This window comes from Tetrao urogallus (genome assembly GCF_951394365.1).
Source record: "Tetrao urogallus genome assembly, chromosome: 12".
NCBI classification, from domain to species: domain Eukaryota; kingdom Metazoa; phylum Chordata; class Aves; order Galliformes; family Phasianidae; genus Tetrao; species Tetrao urogallus.
The window spans coordinates 19,130,698-19,154,265 of record NC_136825.1 but is presented as its reverse complement, the minus strand read 5'-3'; the positions used below and the strand labels follow the sequence as shown (position 1 = coordinate 19,154,265).

General features: G+C 47.5%; 1 protein-coding gene across 1 annotated transcript in view; it reads left to right on the top strand.

The window, feature by feature from the left end:
* Nucleotides 1-23,568, top strand: part of NECAB2 (N-terminal EF-hand calcium binding protein 2) — a gene marked incomplete at both ends in the record, with an annotated part of 52,995 nt that overhangs the window by 10,877 nt on the left and 18,550 nt on the right. Inside the window, one exon of the mRNA XM_079541595.1 lies at nucleotides 16,246-16,354. Coding sequence (XP_079397721.1) covers nucleotides 16,246-16,354 — 109 coding nt within the window. The remainder of the gene's footprint in view (nucleotides 1-16,245; nucleotides 16,355-23,568) is intronic.

Below are 23,568 nucleotides of genomic sequence, written 5' to 3'. Positions count from 1 at the left end.
AATCAGCAGAGAGTTTATCTTATGCCTAGGTACAGAACACCCCTGTTTATTCAGACCTTCTGTCTCCTTTCCAGAGCCTCATTATCAGTGAGTTGACATTCGATGAGGTTGAGCTGACCTCTCCATCTCCCACAAGTACTTATCTCCCCATCCTCCCCATCAACTTGAGACTCTTTTAGGGAATGCATTTATGCAGAATTGGAATGGTGGTGACCAGCTGGGATCTCAATAATACAACACTGAACACCTCGTGACTTTGACTTTGGTTGCTTTTATCACATCTTAAGAAGATTCCAGGCCAGAGCTGCAACACTCCATATTACATATCAGGATAGAAAACCATCTGCAGCTAATAACCATCCAAATGCACACAGCTCTTCTTGCACTGCCACAACTGTGTGCCTGTTTTGCAATCTGTGCTCTTACTATGAGCTCTCAGAGCACTGTGGTCCCTGCTCCTAATGAGTTACTCATCAAAAACCACTTAGCTTCCAGGTCAGGGTAATTACCTGCTGCTTGACTACTGCTCCTCACGCCCAGGGAAAACCTTGAGCTATTCATATCTCACTGGTGCATCCAAATTAATTCATTAGTTCTAAGTAAGAATATTTATAATTCTTGCATAATAAAAAACAGTATTAGCAGCCACCCACATTCAAGTGGAAAAATGCAGTGATGAATTAAGTTTTTAAAGTATGGCTAAAACTGTTGGGTACTTCCATGACCTGGCAACCAGCCTGAATTTATTTTTCTTGCTTAAAAACAAATCATAACAATCAACATCTTGCATTTGGATTGTCAAAATTTCATGTTGCAAACAAGAAGCACCTTGTAAAACTACATAACGAAGTTTTTTTGCAAGGGGAAGTTTTGATCTGCTTTCAGTTATTCAGACTTCTGTGTAAAGTATAAGTTTCCTAGCTCTCTCCGTTGTACATTTAGTTATCCTTCCAAGTCCTTGCTGAGTTCATCACATGTGGCTTTGAAGAGATGACATCTGTTTAAATCAGGACATGCTGTTCCCAAAGTGATAAACAAACCTATCAACCAGATGAATTTTGAGCTAATGCAAAAATTATGAAAGCTGTTTTCTGGCCTTCCCTACAAGCTGTCAATAGATGTGTCCTGTACTTCTGCCCACCCTTTAAACCCTTGAAATTGGTGTACTGAATCAGGATTTAATTTCTGCCATTGACCAGCCTCATGACGGTAACTTCCCAACATTTGTGCCACCAAGCCCTTCCAGGGATGCTTTTTTCTTTCAGCACAGCTATGAGGATATTTAGTGCCCACTGTGTTGCAGCAGTAAAGAGCTGAAGTAATTTTTGGACTCATTTGTCTTCTCTCATCATTAGCAGATGTATATTAGAATCAAGGTTTTTTTACTTTTTGAGCTGGGCCACCTTCATTCTGCCAGGTGGACGGCCCTTACCCTGGGTACGTAGGGTCAGGACTACAGGTTGCATTAAGCACTGCATCTCCCTGCACTGTGTGCTGACACTTACACACCAGTTTAGCTTTTACCAGGGCCCGTGTGTCGTTTATCTGGTGCAAGGTTGGATGCAGCCCAGAAACTCTCCTATGAGTTCAAGCCACTGGTATGATCAGCATATGGGATTAATTTCCACAACTGTTCATTTCCTGCCTATTTCTGTATAGCAAAGTTTTACTGCCCATCTCTCCCTAAAATTGTTACTCCTGACCTGCACCTAAAGCTTATCCCTGCCAAGATGGAAACAGAAAGTACCATGAAAGCTTGTGAAGCAAACATTGCTCTATTTGAGTAGGGCGCCTGGCCTTCCAGGCACTGTCTTGTTGACACTTCGGTTAATACCTGACAGCCTGAGTGCCCAATTGGTGCCAATCAGAATGCCCATCCTCATTACTCAAGTTATGAATCAGCTGAGAGCAGTGGATGCGTGCTGCTAATTCCCAGGCAGGCTTAATGGGAGATTGCTAAGAGAATTTGGCAGTGGCTTCTTCTGAACTTTCACCCACTGAGCACATCTTTTAAGGAACGAGCCTCACGATGAAGCCCACTTCCCCAGACACCCTTAAGCACACCTGTGAAATGGGGACGGAGGGGTCTGGCCTGGCTTCTGTTTGGGAGCATTCCGTCAGTGCCCAAGCACCAACCCAGCCTCCTTTGATGCTTCTAACGCACAAAAACACACAAATAGAGACCAACAGCAGCACTTGGGTCAAAGGCATCGAGGACACGGAGCAGGGGTTGCTGCTTCTGCCTGGCCTATTTTGGATTATTTGATCCAGTCTGCTTTCAGGCACTCCAATTAAGGTTTGAAACCCAGGGACAACAATCTTTATTCTCTTCTCTCCTTGTGCTGGGAGATGTGGGCTTTCTTCTGTTACCCTCATTATATACCTCAGGCTGAAAAGAAAATGGTTCTACAATTTACTGGCTGTGTTACAGATTGTGAAGAGTGGGGATGAGGGATTGTGGTTTCACAAGGAGACTTTGAAAAGCTGTTCAATTAGTCAGGGGGACTTTCAAAAGAGAATTTTTTTCTGGAGCCAAAGTTGAGAAATTTAATTGGACACCGCATAGCAAATATGTCTACTCAGCATGATGACAGCCAGCAAAGGGCACTGTGAGACATTTACAGAGCTCCTTGAGATCTCTGGCCAAAAAAAACATGGGCTCTGTCATCAAAAGTGGTGGGTTTTGCACTGGTTTTGGTGGATCACGGACATCCCTGGATGCTCCCAGCTGGCCTGGAGATCTGCAGCTGCAGCTGTCCTAATGTTTGCTATATTCATGCATTTCCCTTGCAAATAGGTCTGCATCTATGCACAACTGTCCTGACATCTCTCCCCATTGGGTTGGTGATATGAGCCCCTCCCTGCTGCAGGAAGAGGGCATCCACATGGGAATCTCCTCTACTTGGAAATGGCAGCAGAGGCAGGGTGAGGGCTGTGATGGACGTTGGCAGCTCAGACATCTTGGGCACTGTTCCATCCATCTCATTACTGTCTCACGTTGCTGTATCAGAAAACTTTCAAGGTAGATCTAACAGATCAATATCCCTCCTGCTAAATTTCTCATAAGTTTTTTTTGTTTGTTTTGTTTTTTAGGGTTTTTTTTTGGTTGGTTGGTTTTAGCAGGGATGAAATTTTAAAATGCGTGGAAAGGACTTTTCTAACATGGATGGCTATAGTGTTTGGGCAAATGGGGAGTCTGGATGACTCAACTGATACATTGCCATGCCCAGCACACGCTGCCAAGGAGGGGCTGGATGGCTCTCAGGGCTGAGCTACAAGGGTACATTTGTATTTGTTGTGATTCAGCCAAATGCTGCCAAGCCTGGGGCCACTTTGGGTAATTTAGAATCACAGAATCATAGAATCATTAAGGTTGGAAAAGGCATCTAAGATCATTTTGTCCAAGCGTGCACCTATCACCATTGTTGCCCACTGAACCATGATCCTTAGTGCCACATCTCATGCCCTCTGCTCACATCCCTCAGTGCCACATCCCCACGGCTCTGGAACACCTCCAGGGATGGGGACTTCCCCCTCCCCCCCCCCCCTTCCCCTGGGCAGGTGTGCCACTGCATCACTGCTCTGTGGGAGAAGAAATTGTTCCTCATGTCCAACCTGAACCTCTCCTGGAGAAACTTGAAGCCATCACTTCTTGTCCCATCACTGTTACCTGGGAGCAGAGGCTGACCCTCCTCCCCCTCCCCCCCACCACAACCTCCTGTCTGGAATTGCAGAGCCGTGAGTTCTCCCCTGATCTCTCTTCTGCAGACTAACCCACCCCATTCCTTCAGCTGCTCCTATCGGACTGTTCTCAGACTCCTCATATCTTTGCTGCCCTTCTCTGGACACGCTCCGGGGCCAAGCAGTGTGCTTATCTATCATGCAGGAGAGCCATAGAGCTTACTGCCTTCTCCTGCTTCACGGTTCAAGTTAGTCATTTTTTAGGTTCTTTATTAAATCTTCGTGGCATCCAGTTTCACTGCTTGACGTTGGTCTGAACGACCTCAGCGAGCGATGGATTTCCCTTGGGACTTCTGAGCAGATGGAGTGCTTCTTCCTTCTCCTGGCAGTGGGGCTCTCCTCTGCCTTTCAGCTCGAGCCCTGGGTGAAGAAAAATCACTGTGCTGCACTCCCACTGCCCACCCCACTGCCATGCAGAGCGGGGGCTCTGCCTTTGCCGCTAATTATGTTCTGCTGCAACCCGCTGCCTTTGTTGAAGGTGGTTCATTAGAGCTGTTAAATAAGGCAAAAATTGAAACCAGAACTGCTGCAAATAATCCTTCTAATTCCCTAGCAATTTTTTGCCAGACAATTGTGGAAAATATGTTCTGGCCGCCTACGTTTGGGCAGCTGGCCAGGAGCAGCTATAAATCACGGGATATCTTTCTTCCTATTATCTCCCTCACTCTTTTTTCCCAGATAATACAGGCCGCAGAGAGAGGAATAACTGATCTTATGGGCACACGGTGAGGAGGGAGACGATGCCCTTTGTCACACAGCCACAGCTTGGCACCCGGTCGGCCAGCAGACATACTCTGAAAATAAGTATTTTCCTTTCTAAAGGGTTTTCTATTCATCACAAGATGTTTCCTTTTCAGCTGACTGCTTTGCTGGCTCTCAAGCATGTCACACTCCATTAAGCAAGGCTGATTTTCCTTCCTTTTTAGGCTGAATTTGTATCAGCAAACAGCCCTGGATTAGCCAAAATCAGAGTATTCACCCTCACAGGCCCTGTTTTGCTGCACACCGGACAGCTGTTGGGAATTAATAGCTGATAGCATTCTGTGCTTTGTTCACAGAGATAGGGATCAGGACCTGGAGATGTGGCTGTGCTGGGTTCTTTGTTCAGAGCAAACCTAGCACCTTGCAAAAGGGTCTGTCTTATACTTTTGTAGCTGGAGTGATAGCAGCTTTAATTAATGTGCTTGGTACATGTTAAGCAGTGGGGGGAAGGTGCATGCTGTAGTAGGAAGAGCTCACTTGCACAAGACTGAAACCAAGATGAAATATTGATGGCGTGCAGAGGGAGGAGCCAGGTTTGTAGGTTTGTTCGCTGCATCCTCTAACCCAGTACCTGCGAAACAGGAAAAAGGAATTTCTAAGAAAACCAGAGGGGGAAGCACTATGGTAGCAATTAACTTAAGGAAGGGTGAAGTGCAAGAAGTTATAAGTGCAGGACTGTGCATAGCAGGGATAAAAAAAAACATTTACAGTGAGGACTGAAGGCCAGTGAGGGGATCCAGCCCACTCCAGCTGAGTCATCATAGAATCACAGAATGGCCTGGGTTGCAAAGGACCATAATGCTCATCCAGTTCCAACCCCCTGCTGTGTGCAGGTCACCAACCAGCAGACCAGCCCAGAGCCACATCCAGCCTGGCCTTGAATGCCTGCAGGGATGGGGCATCCACAGCCTCCTTGGGCAACCTGTTCCAGTGCCTCACCACCCTCTGGGTGAAAAACTTTCTCCTAATATCTAACCCAAATCTCCTGTCTCAGTTTAAAACCATTTCCCCTTGAAGTCCTCCCTTGTCCACAGACTGGGGCTCTTTGCTGCAGGAATCATCTGAGCAAAGAGATCTGCCTTGTTTTAGAAATCATGAACCAGAATTCTGGATCCTAGAGCTGATCTCTTCCTTCCCGTGTGCTTTCTCTGAGCCTCTCACTGAATCAAGCAAATGTATTCATGCAGCGAGCGGCTGAATAACCGCGGCAACATGAAAGCAAGCAGCTTTCTTACATCATAAATCACTACAGAACAGCACTGGTCCCTCGTGGCATCGTATAAGCAGGGTTTTTTCCCTTTTGCCTCCCACCTTCTACAGTTTTAATATTCCAGTTTCAAGCCCACAGTGTGTATTTTTTGCTCTGATACATGAAGGTTGGATGGCTGAACCTTTGAATTACCAACCCGCTGAGCATTTTGATCCTTTTATAGAGGAATGGGGATTAAATGCTCCTCGCAGTCCGGCACAGTGCTTGGTGCAGGGGCTGGCAGGCAGGAAACTGGGGCTGGGTGAGCTCCTTTCTGCAGAAGTATGCCAATGTGCTCCAGGAGAAGACCTTCTCTTTAATTAGGGTGTAAATACATTATCTCCTGTGGCAAAATCAGAGCCCTCCATCAGAGGTTTTCTATGAAGGGTGGTACCAAGCCCTAAGCCCCCAGCACTCCGCCTGCCTGGGATGTTTGCTGGGATTTCCCCAGAAGGGAACAGCATCACAAAGCATCCTGAGACGTGCTCAGTGGGGTCTTGCTGGGACGAAGCAAGCAGGGAGTGCCCAAAGTCCCCTTGGCCACTGATATCTCTACGTGCTTCAGGTCTTGCAGGAGATCTGTACAGTACTGAGACCCTCTGCAGCAACATTGTTTTTGTAGAGATTGCACTGTATTTGCCATACCCCATATCGTCCTTGGGTCCTTTTCTTTGTAGATGAAAAAGACAGGTGCGTACAGCCAGGTGGCAGAGCAGCTCACCAGTTCTGCTAAGGTCACCCACTCCTCTGTGCACTGAGCCAGTCTGGAGGCACAGTGTTTGATGAGAGTGTGGAAACACAGGAAGGTTCAGAGTGTATCCACAGAGCACAACATGGGCACACTGGTGTGCCCCGGCACTGCAAACTTTAAGGAAGGAGAAGAAGACTCAAAGGAGTTCATGTAGTTCATGTAGTAAGCTGTGGAGCATCACAGTGCTGAGCAGTGGGTTCAGGAGAGCCTCATGAGGTTCAGCAGTGACACATGCAAGTTCTGTACCTGGGGCATAGTAGCCCTCACTACCATTTCATGTTGGAGGATTTAAGGATGGAACACAGCCCTGCTGAAAAAGACCTGGGGGTACTGGTGGGTGGCAGCTGGACATGAGGCAGCAGTGTGCCCTCACACCCACACAGCCAACCGTACCCTGGGCTGCATCCAAAGCAGTGCAGCCAGCAGGACAGGGAGGGGATGTGCCCCTCTGCTCTGTGCTGTGAGACCTCGCCTGGAGCACTGCGTCCAGATGGGAGTGCTCAGTACAGAAAGACACAGACCTGTTGGAGAGCATCCAGAGGAAGGCCACAGAAATGACCCGAGGGATGGAGCACCTCCCTACAGGGACAGGCTGAGAGCTGGGGCTGTGCAGCATGCAGAAGGGAAAGGCTGCAGGGAGAGCTGAGAGCAGCCTTCAGCATCTAAAGGGGCTGTAAGAAAGAAGGGGATGACTCTTCAGCAGTAAAGGAACAAGGGGAAATGGTAAAGGAGGAAGAAGGGAAGGGAGCAGCATTCCCTGTGTCCAGCCTGATGACAGAGCTGTGCTGAAAGGGGAGGGCAAGGCACGTGGAAGTGCTGCTCTGTGGAAAAAGCATGGATTCAGCAAAAGCTGAGTAGCACAGGACATTAAAAATTCACAAAGACTGCACTGAAACCCGCTCTCCAATAGGATAATTTTAACAAGCAGTGGCAGAGATGAATATTCCAAAGAGCAGGGCAGAAGGGAGCCTGCAATAGAGCAGTTGCGTTGGATACTTGGGGGTTTATTTTTTTCTCGATTTGCTGTGAGAAATCACAGGAGGTGGATTTCTGTGGGATTGTTTTTGCATTTTCCTTGCAGTTGGCAGTGCCGAGCTGTGGGGGTCTGGGCTCTCCTGGTGCATTTTGGTGCTGCAGAGGCTCCTGCTCCTCACCATGGGATGCTGTTTTATGTGTAATTGGGGAAAATGCATTGAAACATCCTTCCACTTGCTTAAAGCTGGAAAGCCTGATAACGGTCCTTTTTTTTTTTTTTCCCTAATTTGAAATGATCCACTGGTAAAAAAATAAACAGAGAAGATATGAATGCTGTACTTTTGTTAAAAGGAAGTTGAGAAAGAATGTGATTAAAGATGTGCTTGTTAAATTTGCTGGAGCAGGAATTAATATTTGTTTTGTTTTGTTTCTCTTTGCAATCTTTCCAGAGCAGATGTGCCTTCCCTGCAGGGATGCTCTACTTCTGTGGTGCTCAGCTGCTTTGCAAAGCAAACAGATGAAAGCGCCTGGAAAGGTCTGCACACTGCTGGCTTAGAGACATTAAATACCTCTGGCAGAGCTGGGGCTCCTATTCCAGCCAGGCTGAGTCGCAGGGGATGCTAAGCACAGGGCTGGAGCTGAGCATAGGGCTGGAGCTTGGCACAGAGCTGATGATGAGCATAGGTCTGGCACTGAGAATAGCACTGGTGCCTACCACAGATAGGGCTGGTGCTGAGAACATGGCTGGAATTCAGCATAGGGCTGGAGCTAGGCATAGGGCTGGGGCTGGGCATTGGGCAGACGTTTGGCTGTGAGAATATCTGAGAGGGTGAGAAGGTTTATTAAGGGAGAGCATAAATTTAGGAGCAAGTGCCCTGCAAATCCATGGGATCCAGAGGCTCTGCTGAGTCATGGAGTAAAGGAAACCTCCAAACTGATGTGTCTGGAGGAGGTTTGGCCATGGACAAAGGAACCAATGAGAGAGGGACCGTTGGACAGGAGCAGCAGTTTGTTTTAGAGCCTGTAATAGGGATTTGGGGACCATTAGCTTTCAAGAGCTCGAGGAGCTGGGTGTCCTGTCTGCTGCAGATGGCACTGCACGAGGCTAACTCCTGCTTTCTGAGAATGCAAATGGAGATCTGCTTTCCAGATAAGTTTAATTGACTGCCTTCATCCCTGCACAGCTTGTTAGCTGGGTGGAAAATCAGCGGTGCTACCAGTGCAATCTGGTTATTCCTCCACGGGGCTGCAGAAAGCAAGGAGTTTGTAGCTCCGTAATCCTCTGTAATTTCCTGCTAATTTGTCTACAGCCAAAAGCTCTAGTGCTTCATCTGCACATTTGGGAAGGAAAAGAGCAGCAGTTAATGAGGAGGGTAATGGTTTGTTAATGCATAAAAATGAACTATTTGTTGAACAGGTAGCAAACAACTATGGTACTTCATATTCTGATATACCTGTTCAAATATTAGATTTTCTCCTGCTATTGACTTTTAGCATATTTCCCATGGCTAGTGAATTCTCCCTGCAGAACAGTTAGCTTTAAGGCGCTGCAGGAGATGAGTTCTGTTTTTTTAAGCAAGGTTTTCTTGGGAGAACGTTACCTTAAATGGAAGCAGGGAGATTTGAGGTCAGAATATACAGCTGCTGGGATTTCTGCAGCAGGGTCAGTTACCAACAGGCCTGAGCTACTTCATCTCCTGTTTTTCTGCAGCACAGTGATGGGTTAAGGCAGCTCTGTAGGCTACTACTGTACTAAGCAGCAATTGCACTCTGACCAGATTGTTTGTACACTGGCAAAGGCTGATCCTAGCATTTAAATAATGAAAGAATGGGGATTTGTGTAGATTGTGTTTGGAAGAACGATGGCGTGATATCCAAAGCCAGGATATGGAGTGAGAGCAGGAAAAAAAAGCACATTTAAATCAGCTCGTTACAGCAGGGTAAGGGTTATCTGGAAAATCAGAAGCAGTAAAACCTTAACAAAAGGCAGCAGGAGACCGTGTGCTCCATCCCTCTTGCATGTCTCCTGCCTACCAGCCTACATTTGATTTCTATCTATAGCTCCCATTAAAACTAATTTCAAAATTACTTCTAATTCCAGGACGACAAAAGGCTTGATTTGAAGATAAAGGCTGAGCAGCTTGGTGACTGTGCTGGCATGCTAATGGGCACTGCTGGGTGCCTGGCATTGCTGGTGAATGAGGTCCAGCTGTCTGACTATAAGGAAGTCTGCATTTTACCCAGGCCGTGTCCCAAAGGGAAGATTGCCAGCCACGCTGCTGCGTGTGCAAGGGAAGGAAGTAAGCCAGCTTCAGACTTTGAGGATACAGACCACAGAAACATTAAGACAAGGGAAACTGGACCCTCGTTCTTCTCAGAGCAGAAAGGAGTAGTCTGCCCTTGGCCCAAAGTGCCCCTGAGCAACAAGTATAGGACTCTGGATATGGAAAGAGGACAGGATGAGGATAATGTATCAGACCTAGGAACAAGCAGCCACTTTAAATTGGTCCAAGCAAGGACTCAAAGAAAGGAGAAGGATGTTAGTGACTGGGGGCTCCTCTGCAAGGCACTGAGGCTCCTGTTTGCTGCTTGGATAATCTCTCCAGAGAGTTTTGCTGCCTGTCGGGGGCCGCATTTTTGACTTCAAGAAGAGGTGACTGGGTACGACAAAGTGAGGGGACTGCTATCCGCTGCTTCTGCTCATTCAGATTGGGTCACAGGAGGCTGCAACGAGGAAATTACAAAATATTAAGAGACCATATGTCCCATGATAGAGTGTTGAAGGGTTTGGGAATACAGGAATTTCTCTTCCATCCTCCTGGTTGGTCACTGGGCAGGAGGAGGAAAACAGGCCAGATGAGTGAGTGGCTGTGAGGATGGTGTCATGCTTGGGGTTTTGGGTACTATAACCTCGGACAAGTTTCAGTCCTTTGATAGCCCAGTAATGTTGACATCAGATCAGACACAACTGACCAGGAGGGGCAAGAATGTTCTGAGCAGCAAGCCGGCTGGGCTCATCACCAGAGCTGTAAACTAGATTTGATGCAGGAAGGGAATGGACTTTTAAGTAACAGAGAAGGATTGAGGAACACTGTCACTTCTGGAAGTAGCAGGGGAGAACCTCAGATTTGTCCCAAAGGAATCTGGGAGGATTCCTCCAAGAAGGTAACACAGCTGATAGCCCAGCTGAAACGCCTCTGCACCAGTCATACAGTGTGGGAAATAAGGAGGGGAATGGGAAGCCACAGTGCAATTAGGAAGCTATGATCTAATTGCTATCACAGAAATGTGGTGTGGCAAATCATACAGCTGGAACACTGCAATCAAGAGCAACAGAGGAGAGAGGGACGGGAGGAGAGATGGAGGGGAGGAGGGTGGGGGAGTTGCCCTCTGTGTTAAGAAGTGGATAGACTGTGAAGAGCCAAAAAACTGTCACCAACAGGTTGAGAGTTTGTGAGTTAAAACTAGGGACCAGACCAACAAAGTTCAACTGTTTGTTGGGGCCACCTGGTCAAGGGGAGCCAGTTGATGCAGCCTTCATGCTTCAGCTACAACAGGCATTGCACTCACAGGCTTTCATCCTGATGGGAATTTCAACCATTTGTATGTGTGCTGGGAAAATAACACAGTGAGCTGCAAGCCATCTAGGAGACACCTGGAGTCTTGACGATAACTTTCTGACCCAGGTATTGGACAGACCAACCAGAGAAGCATTACTACATCTGTGCTCACCAACAAAGAGGTCATTAAAGAGGTTAAGACTTTTTACATGGTCTGATAGTGATAGGACATGAAGGATTTAGATTTAAATTAGGTATTAGAAGAATTTTTTTTTTACTCAGTGGGCAGTGGGACCCAAGGCCATGGATGGAGGTCTGGGCAGCCTGGTGGGGGCACCCAGCCCACAGCATGGGGGTTGGAACTATAGTTTTCAAGGTCCCATCCAACTCAAGCCATCCGATAATTCTGTGATTCTATGTTTCTACGATCTGCTGCAGAGCAGAAAGCAAAAGAACAAAACTGACTAAATAGGTTTTGTAATGAAATTTGTTTTGATGTGAAGTATCTTAAGTTTCTGAAGGGGAGCTGATCTTCGTTGCTGGGGTAAATAACTCGAGACAGAATGGGCTGTCTGTTTGGGGTATGCCCTCTGCTATTTTGTGAGTTCTGTCTCTCTATGGAATGCTCTGAGTGCAGAGAGAGAAGAAACGGGAGGTAAAAATCTCCAGATATGAGAGCACTGTATGGGAACAACTCCCATCAGCAGCCACAGTCAGCATTAGGAAACATACAGAAGTGCTTCAAACAGAACTCGATGGTGGTGGGAACACCAGTCTGGCCCCAGGACATCTATGCATCACTCAGCCTGGTGTCATCCCTTGGCAAAGCATCTGGGCTGGGTGTTAGCTAACTGCCATGAGCAAAAAGGTGATTTTGGAGTCATTTAGAGCATTCTTTTCACTAGGAAATTACCATAATCCTAGCAATTTACTTCTTCCTCCCGCTGACCTCAGGTGGATGAAGGGTCCCATTCTGAAGGCAGGCCATGTGCTTGCTGGCCTCTGTACCTACACATATCTCAGAGGAAGAAAAGAAAAAAGAGCAGTTGTTTTTGTTCACAGGTCACAATAATCTGATTTTCTTACCCATAGTTCTGTTGGAGTTTGAGTAGTAAGCAGGACTGAAGCATTTTAGTGACCATACAGTAATAAAAATAAGGTACAAAATGTATTTCTAATATTTCTAGGTAATATATGAGCAGTTCCAACTGGACTTAGCAAACAGAATCTTGCTTTGTAGTTGCTTTAAGCTCTTTGTATCTCCGAGTGAATTTCCAAATACTCAGCCAACACATTTGCTGTATTTTGGATGATTTATGACGCTGGCTTCATTTCCCCCCATTTCATCAGTGGGTGGGAGCAGCCTGACTGCATGGTTAGAAAGCAGCAAAGCTGCTCCCAGCCTCGTCAGGTTGTTACAATGACAAATGGAGCAATGGTAAAACCCCCGCAAGGCAGCCCAATGATCTCCATCACACCCTCCTCTCCCTAGTTAGTTTCAACTTTGATGGCTCTGTGTGGCTGGAAATTCGCTTTGGCCTTCGCCTGTGATTGAATTATGTTGAGAAGCTGGAGTGTGAAGATGTTGTACTGCAGAAGGAATGATTGCAGAGCAGCTGCTGCCCAATTATCTCTTTCCTCAGTTGCTCAGTGCCTGCGCACACAATTTCTGGCTGATGACATTCGCCCTTGCTGACAGCTCAGGTACTGACCCACAGGACTGGAATTCGCCCCTTGAAGGTGCAGTGAACAGGTGGAGCAGGTTGCCTGCCTTTAGTAGGCTCATCTGCATGAAAAAGTGGCTCTGGTTTCTCTGGGTCTTACAGATACTTTGTTTAATGAGATTGGTGCAGAGTCTCAATTTTTCTATTACCCTTCTTACCCAAAGCAGAAATGCATTCTAAAGGCTGAAATGCTTCCATGGGAGCTCCTGCAGGTAGGCTGCGTGGAAACGCTTGGAAAGACGTTCATCCAACTGGAGAGTTCCTATCTCACGCACAACAGCTTTCAGGAAAAGCAGGTTCCAGAGACGTATCCACCCTCAGTGAGAGCAGACACTGCTGCTGTCAGGACAATCTTGCTTTGCTGTGGCTGTTGATAAGAACGCTCCTGGAGCACAGCATCTCCTTTGGCTCTTATCGCAGATGTGAGTCCATGGTGTTGTGGCCACCATCCTCCCTGCACAGGATTTTCCACCACTTCAATCTGACCTCCTACAACCCATCCCCTCTGCTTCCTCTTATCACTCGTGCTCCCCGAAACTGTCCCTGTCTGCTGTCTCCAGCATCATGCTGCTCCCAGTCGGTGTTGCAATTATAGATAGGCAGCCCTGGGATGACCTCGTTACTCTGCCTTGCTTTTATCTTCTACGTTTGCAGGCAGGTATTTAAGCTGCACTAAAGAACAATCAGCTTTAAGCTGGCTGCTGCTGGTGGTGTTATCTAGTGGGGAATGAATGTCTCCAGTGCTGTTTGCCAGTCAAAATTACACATTTCCCTATTCACATTCTGTGGGGTCTCAAAAAACAAATGAAATTTACTGTCATCTCCTTTTTCTCCTAGATCCCTCACTCGCCCATCAGGGCTCTGTGTGCTTAAACGCCATGGGGCCATTTCCACACTGGTGCTGCAACAAGCCTTCAGCACACAGATCTGTGCTGTGTTTCTGTTGCAGTGCATCACTGTGATATTGCCATCCCGTGCTGCCAGAGCTGCAGGCTGCTGTGGGGCTGCTGCTCACTAACTGACTCTTGGAACCAGATAAATAAACCTGGGTAAAGCTAAGGAGGAGTAAAATGAAATAGACGAGTTATAAGAAAGAAACTAGGTAAAGGAAAATGCTTTTTCCTGAATCTTTCCAGCACCTTTCACTTTTTGGAGGCGAATGAGCTGTAAACTCAGATTAAAGCATTTTACTGAAAAAAGTTGCCTGACTTTACAGTTTCTCTTTCTCAGCAAGTCGACATAAAGAATTTCCTGGGAGATTAACTCTGTCTGCCCTTCATGAAGAAGCATAGCTTTGAGGTGAGCAAGTGCTGATTTCAGGTTTGCAGCAAAAGCACAGAGCAGTTCAGATCTCCTGGAACAGAAAAATACTATCCTTTTGAGCTTGGTGCTAGTCGTTGCCAGTCAGGGTCAGTCAGCCCTTATTCCTGGTGAGGACACCAAATCGGAGCACCGTGGTGGCACTGCTCCTCCTGTGTGCGGAGGTGGATGTGTCTCATGGGAATGGGCCATTGCCCTGGGTGCAGCCTCTAAACGCAAAAGAGCATCACCACTGAGTTGGCATTCAAGTACCACTGCCTGCTCCAGCTGGGATATTCTGAGCAATAAGCACTTGCTTAAATATCTCCCCCCACCACATGGTTTGGTTTCTGCCTTCATATATCTGCTATCATTAATCAAAGTACTTTTTTCCAGACGCTCTCAAGTTTGAGTCTTTTCCCTGCCGATGGGCATCTGTCCCAAAGCTGGAATGAAGCCCACAGTGCCTGAGTACCCAGTGCTCTGGGACAGAACTTCATTGGGCAGTGAGCCCTGATCCCGTGGAATGTATGAGGGGATGGTGCACCATCATTCTGCAACCTCTCTGCAGAAATGCGTTCATGTTTTGGGGAAGGAACGCAGCTGAGGGCACTCTGCAGACACTGTTCTGCTCAGAAAATTACACCCTTTTCACCCGTGGTTGTTTGAGATTTTGTTCTCCTGCTGTGTTCCTTTTGTAATTGCCAATTAAACAGATATCTGAGAATCAGTTCATTATCACTCTAACTTCATCTGTGTCAGGCAGGCGAAACTGGGTTAGCATTTGGCAATGCAAATTTGTTTTAGGAGCAGCAGACTTATTTAGTTCAGAGAAGAATTATTGAGGTGTATGTGGTAAGTTGGCTAATTTTGTTTTTGAGCATCGTTTCCTGAAAAAGCAGCAACAGGGTTTATAGCTGATTTGATTAAATAATAAATGATATCTTCTCCTGCTGCAAAGTTGTCGACATTTCCAGTCTACAACGTTCTGAGGCTGCGAATGGCCGAACTCCTGGCAGTAGCTGACACGTGGCCAGAGCTTTACAGCTGGAGGTTATTTTTTGATCTGAGTTGGGAGCAGAGTGCCTTTCCCACAGACAGCAGCTATCTTCATCTTTAGGGCCACCCCACAAGTCTGGAGGTGAGGATGGCAAAGTACCCCAGTACACATGGCTGGAGGGGGCATCAACACAAACCTGTGAGAAGGAGTTTGCCAGTGAGCTTGCTGCTTGCTGCTCCAGCTCTTGGTGCCAGGAGAGCACAGCTAAACCTCCGCCTTGTGACTCCTTCAGTAGGACCGGAGCTGATGGCTTTAAGTTGCACGAGAGGACTTTCAGGTTGGATATTAGGGGAAAAAATCTCATTCTTCCAATACCTGGTGAGACAGTGGCACAGCTGCCCAGAGTGAAGGTGGAGTCACCATCCCCGGATTGTTCAAGAAACATGGAGATGTCACATTGAGTGATGTGACTCAGTGGTATGGTGGGGATGTGTTGGTGTTTGGACTTGGTGATCTTAGTGGTCTTTCCAACCTTAATGATTCTGTAATTCCACGATTCCTTTGTGTGCTGCAGCTCTGCCAAGCAGGCACTGTGAGCTGTCCTGTATGGCCAGGCAGATGGATCCTGTACGTCACCACCTCCCTGCCAAAGCAAAGGCACAACATTAAGGTTACACAGCCCTTATGTGTTTAAACAGTTGGCAGCTAAAGCAAAATGTGCCATGCTATGTTTGTTAGCTACTATTTTGCATTTCTGTCCAGTCTGGTGTTGGAGAAGATGGAATGGAGGTGGTACTGCAGGGTCTGTCACTAAGCCCAGCCTGGGCGCATTCTGTGTGTGTTAAACATCCCTTAGTGAGCATCCTGAACATATGGCAAGCAAAATGCTCCTCCATTTATTTTATGTAATTAAGTTTTAGAATGCAGGTTGCAAGCTCTTTCTCTTTGGGCTTGCTTTGGGTTAATTAACCCAATTAGTTGCTAACAGCCAGTGTCTCTGCACCAGGGGCAATCAGCTGTCCCTGCTGCTGCTGGAGACCCCAGAAGTCCCCATGCAGTGGATTGCCTCTGCCTGCAGGGCAGTCCTGCAGAACCACCAGGAGACCCTCTGAGATTCCATGTGGGAACAGCTCTTGGTTTCACATCACTTTGCCCCTTCTCACCCTGTGTGTTGCTGTTTGCAGATGATGGGAAGCTGTCCCTGGAGGAGTTTCAGGCCTTTTTTTCCGACGGGACGCTCAATGAGGAGGAACTCGAGAAGCTGTTCCACACCATTGACTCAGACAACACGAAGTAAGTTCCCCCCATCCCACAGAGCAGGGCACACGGTGTTTGGGTGCCGCAGAGAGGATGCAGGCATGCAGTCCCTTTTGCCAAACATTGCAAAGTCTCCATTTCTGCTGGGTCTGTGTCTCTTTGTGGTGGCTCCTTTTCTCTTTGTGTTTTTTTTTTTTGTTTTTGTTTTTGTTTTTTTTTGTTTTTTTTGTGTTTGTTTTTGTTTTTGTTTTCCAGGCTGTTTTCTTTCATGCAGTTTGATCTCTGTGATATCTGAAGTGATGCTTGGTATTACCTGTGAGGACATTTAAGTGGCCCTTTTGCTTTTCCACTCCATTTAAAAGCTTTGCTGCACTGTAAAAGGTAACAGTGTGAATGTGTGAGCTCCACCCTGCCCAGCTGTCTTGCCCACAGCAAACAGAGAGGATTTAGGACCACCTGCTTTCTTTGCCTCCCAGCCCTGCAGCCCTCACTGTGGGCACCTTGCCCTGTTCTGTCCCTATGTGGCCATACTTCTGTCTGCACAGAGCCCAGGCATGGGATGAATGCCACAGCGATACAGCACTTACTGTCCCACAGGGATGTGATTGGGTGGGGGGCAGCAAAGTGTGCTTTGGTTTTACAGTGCACCAAAGATGAGGCTCAGTGAGGCACCTGGCTGCTCCCACTGTGCACAGAGATGCAGCCTGCTGGGTTATTTCTCCTTCCAAGAGGAATCATACTTCAAAAGCCTGCATGGATGAGTCTGCTTAGAAACCCAAATGAAAGCCAATACTGAGTCATATTCCGGAGAGAGAGATTTTCTATTTTTTGGAGGAATTGCTATTCCTCCAGAGAGAAAAAATCCATCCAAAGAAAAGAAGATGAAAAGAGTAATCTTATTTCAAATGAGTGCAGCAAGCACTTAGAAAAATAATAGCCTGGTTAATTGCAGAGCCTTCAGCTAGCAGGTGAAAGAAGCCTCTAGACCCTGCCTTACCTATGTGTGTAGTGGCCACCAAGCTCAGCAGTGCCCGACACCAGTGTGATACAAACTACTCATCTGCTAATTAATTTGAGAAATTTCAGGGGCTTCAGTCTGCTTCCTCTGCAGCTGATGCTGTGAGAGCAGCCAAGTGCCTTGGATTTTAGTGTAAAAAAATAACACTTGAGCCATGAGATTTGGAAGTGTGGGCCATTAATAACTTTAACTATCATAAAGGTGAATGAGGCATGCTGCCTCCTTCTTTGTGTGCCTGTTTATCCAGGCGATATCCATAGCATCACCTGGGCATGCCAGTTTGCATTTGGCTTAGAAAGAATGTGGGATCCTAAGCTGAGGCATGTGAGGACAATATGAAGTTTATCTTTCCAAAAGGCCATTTGAATTTGAATTATTTGTTATTTGAAAGAGGAATTCAATTCATCTTTAACACTGTTTTTTAACTTCCCCCATCTCATACTTCTCATTGAATTTGCTTGGTGTACAAAGCAAAGTTTGCCATCAAAACTACATTACAGCTAGAGTGGAAAATGAAGAAAGTTGTGTTCCTACTGATTGTTACTAATTGCTATCGCCACCTGAATTGCAAAATGTGGATTTGATTTCCTGGAGCAGTTTTAGGAGCAGGGGACCTGTGTGGACAAAATGCATATCTGTGCTGGTGTCTTTAGTTGGTTTGGTTGGGAAGGGCATGGACAGGAGAATAGTTGGGCAGGTGGATGGGAGATGAGGTTGGCCTATAATGCAGGAGCAGCCATGGCTCAGAGGAACGTAGCTCTTTTGGGAACACAGCACCCAGCACACCTGTTGTCAACAGGGTGCAGTTAGGAGAAGGCAGAACCAAAGTGAGACACCCAAAAGTAGCCGAGGGATTAGTGGGACTTAATTCTTCCTGATGGCCTTGGAAAAGTCTCCAGGAGATCAGTGATGTGGCTGGATGGGCCTGAGTGAGGAGCATGGCTTTGTGCAGATGCAGCTAGGGGATGGCACCGTGTTCCATGATCCTATTCCAGGGTCAGTTCTTGGCTCAAAACACAGTAGTGTTTTGCACTCTTGGTGCGTAGTGTTGGCAGAGGTAGAAAAATTCCCTATCTGCAGCAGAGCCCTCCTGCTGTCCTCATCCATGCTGGTTATTGCATCTGGCAGTAGGAACAGCAAAATCTGTCACGTATTTCAATTGCTTTTGGCAACTTATATTCAGAATCCTGCTGTTGCTGAAAAGAGATGATCAAGTGGTGTTTTCCTCTCCATGGTGAACACTCCCTTCCACCTTCCTTCTTCCCATTCAAAGCAGGAGGCAAAGCAAGAGCTGCCAGGGATTGATTTGTCACTTGTGGTCTTGGCTGCTCACCCAGGCTTTGCCAGTGCTTTATGGGGAACTGCCTGAAAACTAACAGGGTGGTAATGATACATTACTGCTGATGTCAGTGCCACCAGAAATGCACAAATTATGTGTATAATGCACAAGCACATATGCACACACATTTAAATATATATATATTCATATAGGTCTATGATTTAGCCGCAGAACAAGGCTTTACAAATCATTCTAACTTGGGAAATGCTGCTCTATTGGCAGTTGTTTACTCCCTGTGCTGTGGGGCAGCTGTAAGGCACAGCCTCCAGAACTACAGTGTGCCCATGTGCATTGCACACCCCAGAAAAGCAGCAGCCTCTTACCAACATGGGGCTGGGGACAGCTGTGCAAGTCAGGCAGGTACCCAGGCACTGGGACTGAGTTCATGCAGCACAGAGCTCCTCTGATATCAGATCTTCTGAACATACCACCATACCCTGCAGCCAGCTTGTAACTCTCCTGGCTTCCACTGCCCCATGCAGCCCTGTGGTGGAACCCAAGGATCAGACTCTACTAGTACCTCACTGCTCCAGGCGAGGTCTCACAGCACAGAGCAGAGGGGCACATCCCCTCCCTGTCCTGCTGGCTGCACTGCTTTGGATGCAGCCCAGGGTACGGTTGGCTGTGTGGGTGTGAGGGCACACTGCTGCCTCATGTCCAGCTGCCACCCACCAGTACCCCCAGGTCTTTTTCAGCAGGGCTGTGCTCCATCCTTACATCATCCTTCAGCTTGTACAGATAGTGGGGGTTGCCGCAACCCAGGTGTAGACCTTGCACTTGGCTTTGTTGAACCTCATGAGGTTTTCCTGGGCCCACTCTCAAGCCTGTCTATGTCTGGATGATGTCCTGTCTGGATGGCAGGATGGCGTCCTGTCTCTCAGGTTATCAACTGCACCACACAGCTTGGTGTTGTCCTTGAATATGCTAAGGGTGCACTTGACCTCACTGTCAGTGTGACTGCTGAAGATATTAAAGGGCATCACTCCCCTGAGGGACACCTAATCCTGTCCTAATACTGAGTGTCTCATTGTATTTGTATGTACCCTGGGGCTTTTCCTTGCCATAAAACCATTCCTGGAAGTAGGAAGGAGGGAGATGTGGGGGCCTGGCCCAGAGGTGGGTTAGCAATGCTCCATGGGCTTCCATCAGCAGGGCTGCGTCCCCACAGTGATGCTCATCCCTCATGGCAGAAGAGGAGAGGTCAGGTGTGCCTGTTAACCAAACTAATTTAGCCCTAGCAGGGGATTTTAACAACTCCTTTTGTACCATATACATTTTTCATAGCTGCAGAGGAGAATCTTTGGGAAGAGATGTGTGCACTGGAGCAGGACTCCTCCGATGAGCTGCACACGTCCATTCACAGGGAGCCAGAACACAGCATTAGCATTCTGCTGCACTACCATTCATTACCTCCTAGCTAGGCTTACAGCTATTCTTTTAATTGCTTTATCTCTTCACCCTCTCTAAATGAGCTCTTCTCTCCAGTGGCAAACACTAGAAAAGCTGGGAGCGTGCACGCAGTATAATTAACAGAAGCAGTATCACTTCTCAGAAGCCTTCAGCAGCTTCCCCAGTCTTCCACTTTTTCTGGAAGACTGTGACAAATGCAAGAACAACAGTGCTTGGGCTTTGCCTACACTGAATCCTGCAGCATGTAGCCTTGGTGCAGGGCTGTTCCAAAGCCCGCTTAGATGTGCCCAGATCTATTGGGCACAGCAGCTCCACAGCTGCTTGCAGGCTACTTGAGGCAGAGCAAACATGATGGGACACATCTGTATTTTGCACGCTCTAAATTGTGCAGAAGCTGTAAGGATGGTGTTATTGCTAATGAGCAGAAGTGAGATGCCATGTGTGGCTGTGACATGGAGTTAATTGCTGTGGCTGTGTGCAGCCAGAAGCTCCCAGACCAGAATAATTGCTTGTGTGGATGAATTCTGCTTCCTCGATAGTTTGATTGCACTGATAACAAAAGAACCAAACAGTTTTAAGTTGGAGTCAGTACAAGCACATAGGACTGTGAAGCTTAGTGTTCTACAATAATCCAAGAAGACAGGGAGGGGTAAGATGCTGCTGGGAATCTGAGCTGCTGCTGGTCTCCAGGAGAAGGCTGTCCAAAAACTCCCATTTGGGGATGTATATGAGAAATAAGGCATCTGGTGACAATGGAGATGAAGGCAAAGGATGTTCAAAACATGTTCTGAATATTTGTCACAGAACAGCTTGCAAAGAAGCTTCAAACTGAAGCTGTACTTTTTGGTTCTACTGGAGGATAACCCAGGCAGAACTGGAGCTTGGCATCATCTTAAGGGCCATCCTCTCAAGAACATGAGGCTCCTTACAGACTGCAAGGAGCAGTCCTTGAGAGCAACCCTGCAGAGAAAGACCTGGGGGGTCCTGGTGGATGAAAAATTCAACCTGAGCCAGCAGTGTGTTCTTGCAGCTCAGAAAGCAAATGGGATTCTGGGCTCCATCAGCAGAGGGGTGGCCAGAAGGGACAGGGAGGTGATTGTCCCCTCTGCTCTGCTCTTGTGAGGCCCCATCTGTGGTACTGTGTCCAGGTCTGGAGGCCCCAGTACAAGAAAGACAGGGAGCTGTTGGAGATGGTCCAGAGGAGAGACACAAAGATGATCAGAAGTCTGCAGCACCTCTACTATGAAGACAGGCTGAGGGAGCTGGGCTTGTTCAGCCTGGAGAGAAGAAGGCTGCAGGGTGACCTCATTGCAGCCTTCAGTACCTAAAGGGAGCCTACAAACAGGAGGGGAGGCAACTCTGTGAAAGGAGAGATGACAGCAGGACAAGGGGAGATGGTTTGAAGTTGAGGGAGGGAAGATTTAGGCTGGATATCAGGGGGAAGTTCTTTAGTATGAGAGTGGTGAGGTGCTGGAACAGCTGCCCAGAGAGGCTGTGATGCCCCTTCCATCCCTGGAGGTGTTCAAGGCCAGGTTGGATGGGGCCCTGGGTATTAAGTGTGGAGATTGGTGGCCCTGCATGTGGCGGGGGGTTGGAGTTTCATGATCCTTGAGCTCCCTTCCCAACACAACCCATTCTGTGATTCGGTGATTCTGTGCCTGACAAGCACACAGCCCGGCCAGCACCTGGACAGCCCTGGTACCTCTCATTCCGCAGCAGCCAGGGTTTCTCAGGCTCCTGGCATTGTGTTTCTTGGTTCTGTTACCACCCACATTTTGCCTTCCCCAGATTTGCTTGAGGTCTGCATCCATCTGATGAGGGGGCACTGAGGCAGAGAGGGGCCAAGCTGTCCTCCCAGATCTGAACAGAAAGCCCTTCTGCTTTGGGGGCAAGGAATGTTCATTATAATTGAGTGTTTTTTCCTGTTTTTCCTTCCCTAATCTTGTCTGTTTGCATTGCAAGCCTGATTCAGTGTAGTGCTGGTTTTGTCTGGAAGCTAAAGCCCACGCTTGCAGAGATGGATGTACTCATTGAAACCAACTTAATTTCTGTATATTGAATGTTCTCATTTAGCTCGCTGGGAAAGAAACTACAGCTCACATAATCAGCTAAGATTTTGATTAACCTATTCAAGAGACAGTTCCAGTCCCTTCGGAAAGGGACAAAATGATTGCATGAAAATTATATGTCTGGATCTGATTTCTGGCTCTCAGCAGCCTGGGCACTTGGTGGGCTTTGTAGAAGATGTTTCTGAGCTCTAGGCCGTTCTCTGTGACTGCAACTTTCTTGCATAGTCTGCACTGTGCTGAACTTCTCCTTGGAGTGAAGGAATGCTTGGTGCCAACATTGGTGCTCAGCTCATTGGGAATGTCCTCAGGAGGGACATGAAGCCGTAAAAACAGCACAGGAGGTCATCTGAAAAGACATTTGAGTGTATGTTGCTATCTCTAATGCTGCCTCCAGGCATTCCCAAGTGGCCTCTGTATGGCAGAGCCCAGCTAACACAGCAGCAGCACGAGGACTGTGGGCAGTCTTTGCTGTGCTGATGTCACAAGCAGTGTCACCAACCAGTTTCCCAGCTGGAACTGGAGCTTGACTTCATATTTTTCATATTTTGTGGGGCTGCTCTGCATCAGATGTTTCTTTTTCCAGATAACAGAAAAACACCATGGTCTTGCCTTAAAAACAGAAGTGACTAAGATATCTGGTTCTAACCAGCTGCTTGTGTTTGAGTCATGCAGGCATTCAGAGAGATTGCAGCTTTTTGGTTCAAACTCCAGTGCTGTGTATTTATCCATGTGCTTTCTCTGAAGAAGTGAGGGCATCTGGCTGCTGCTGGGGGGGAGCACCAGCTGCCCAGAAGCTGAACCAGGAGAGAACATCATCTTTTTTAGTGGCAGGAGAAGCACATGAGAAACGAAGGTATGGGTTAAAAAGCCAGGAGGGTGTTCTTTGCTCTCCAGCTGGCTCCCTGCAGGCTGTATGCAGTGGATCCCAACCTTCATCTCTGCTACTCAGAGTCCTTCCTCTATTCCTTGCAGCCATGGTTTTGAGAATGTAAGAAAACATTTGAAAAGGCAAGAAAAAATGCATTGTATTGCCAGCATAAGACTGCAGACAGCTGAGATGAGAAGGCTGAGTGCAGAGGATTGCACTGCTGGCATGTGGTGGGTGGCACTGCATTAGTTAATGAGAGCTGTTCATCTCATGAAATCACATCCGGTGAGTACAGACTGATGTATCAAGCAGAAACAGGCAGAGTGTTACACATTTCCCTTTGTATTTGGTACTGGTGAGGCCACATCTCGAGTGCTATGTTCAATTTTGGGCCCCTTACTACAGGAAACACATGGAGGTCGTGGATTGTGTCCAGGGAAGGGAGCAGAGCTGTGAGGGGTCTGAGCACAGCGCTGTGGGAGTGAATGGGGTGGGTCAGCGTGGAGAAGAGGAGCTCAGGGCAGAGCTCTGCAGCCCTGACAGGAG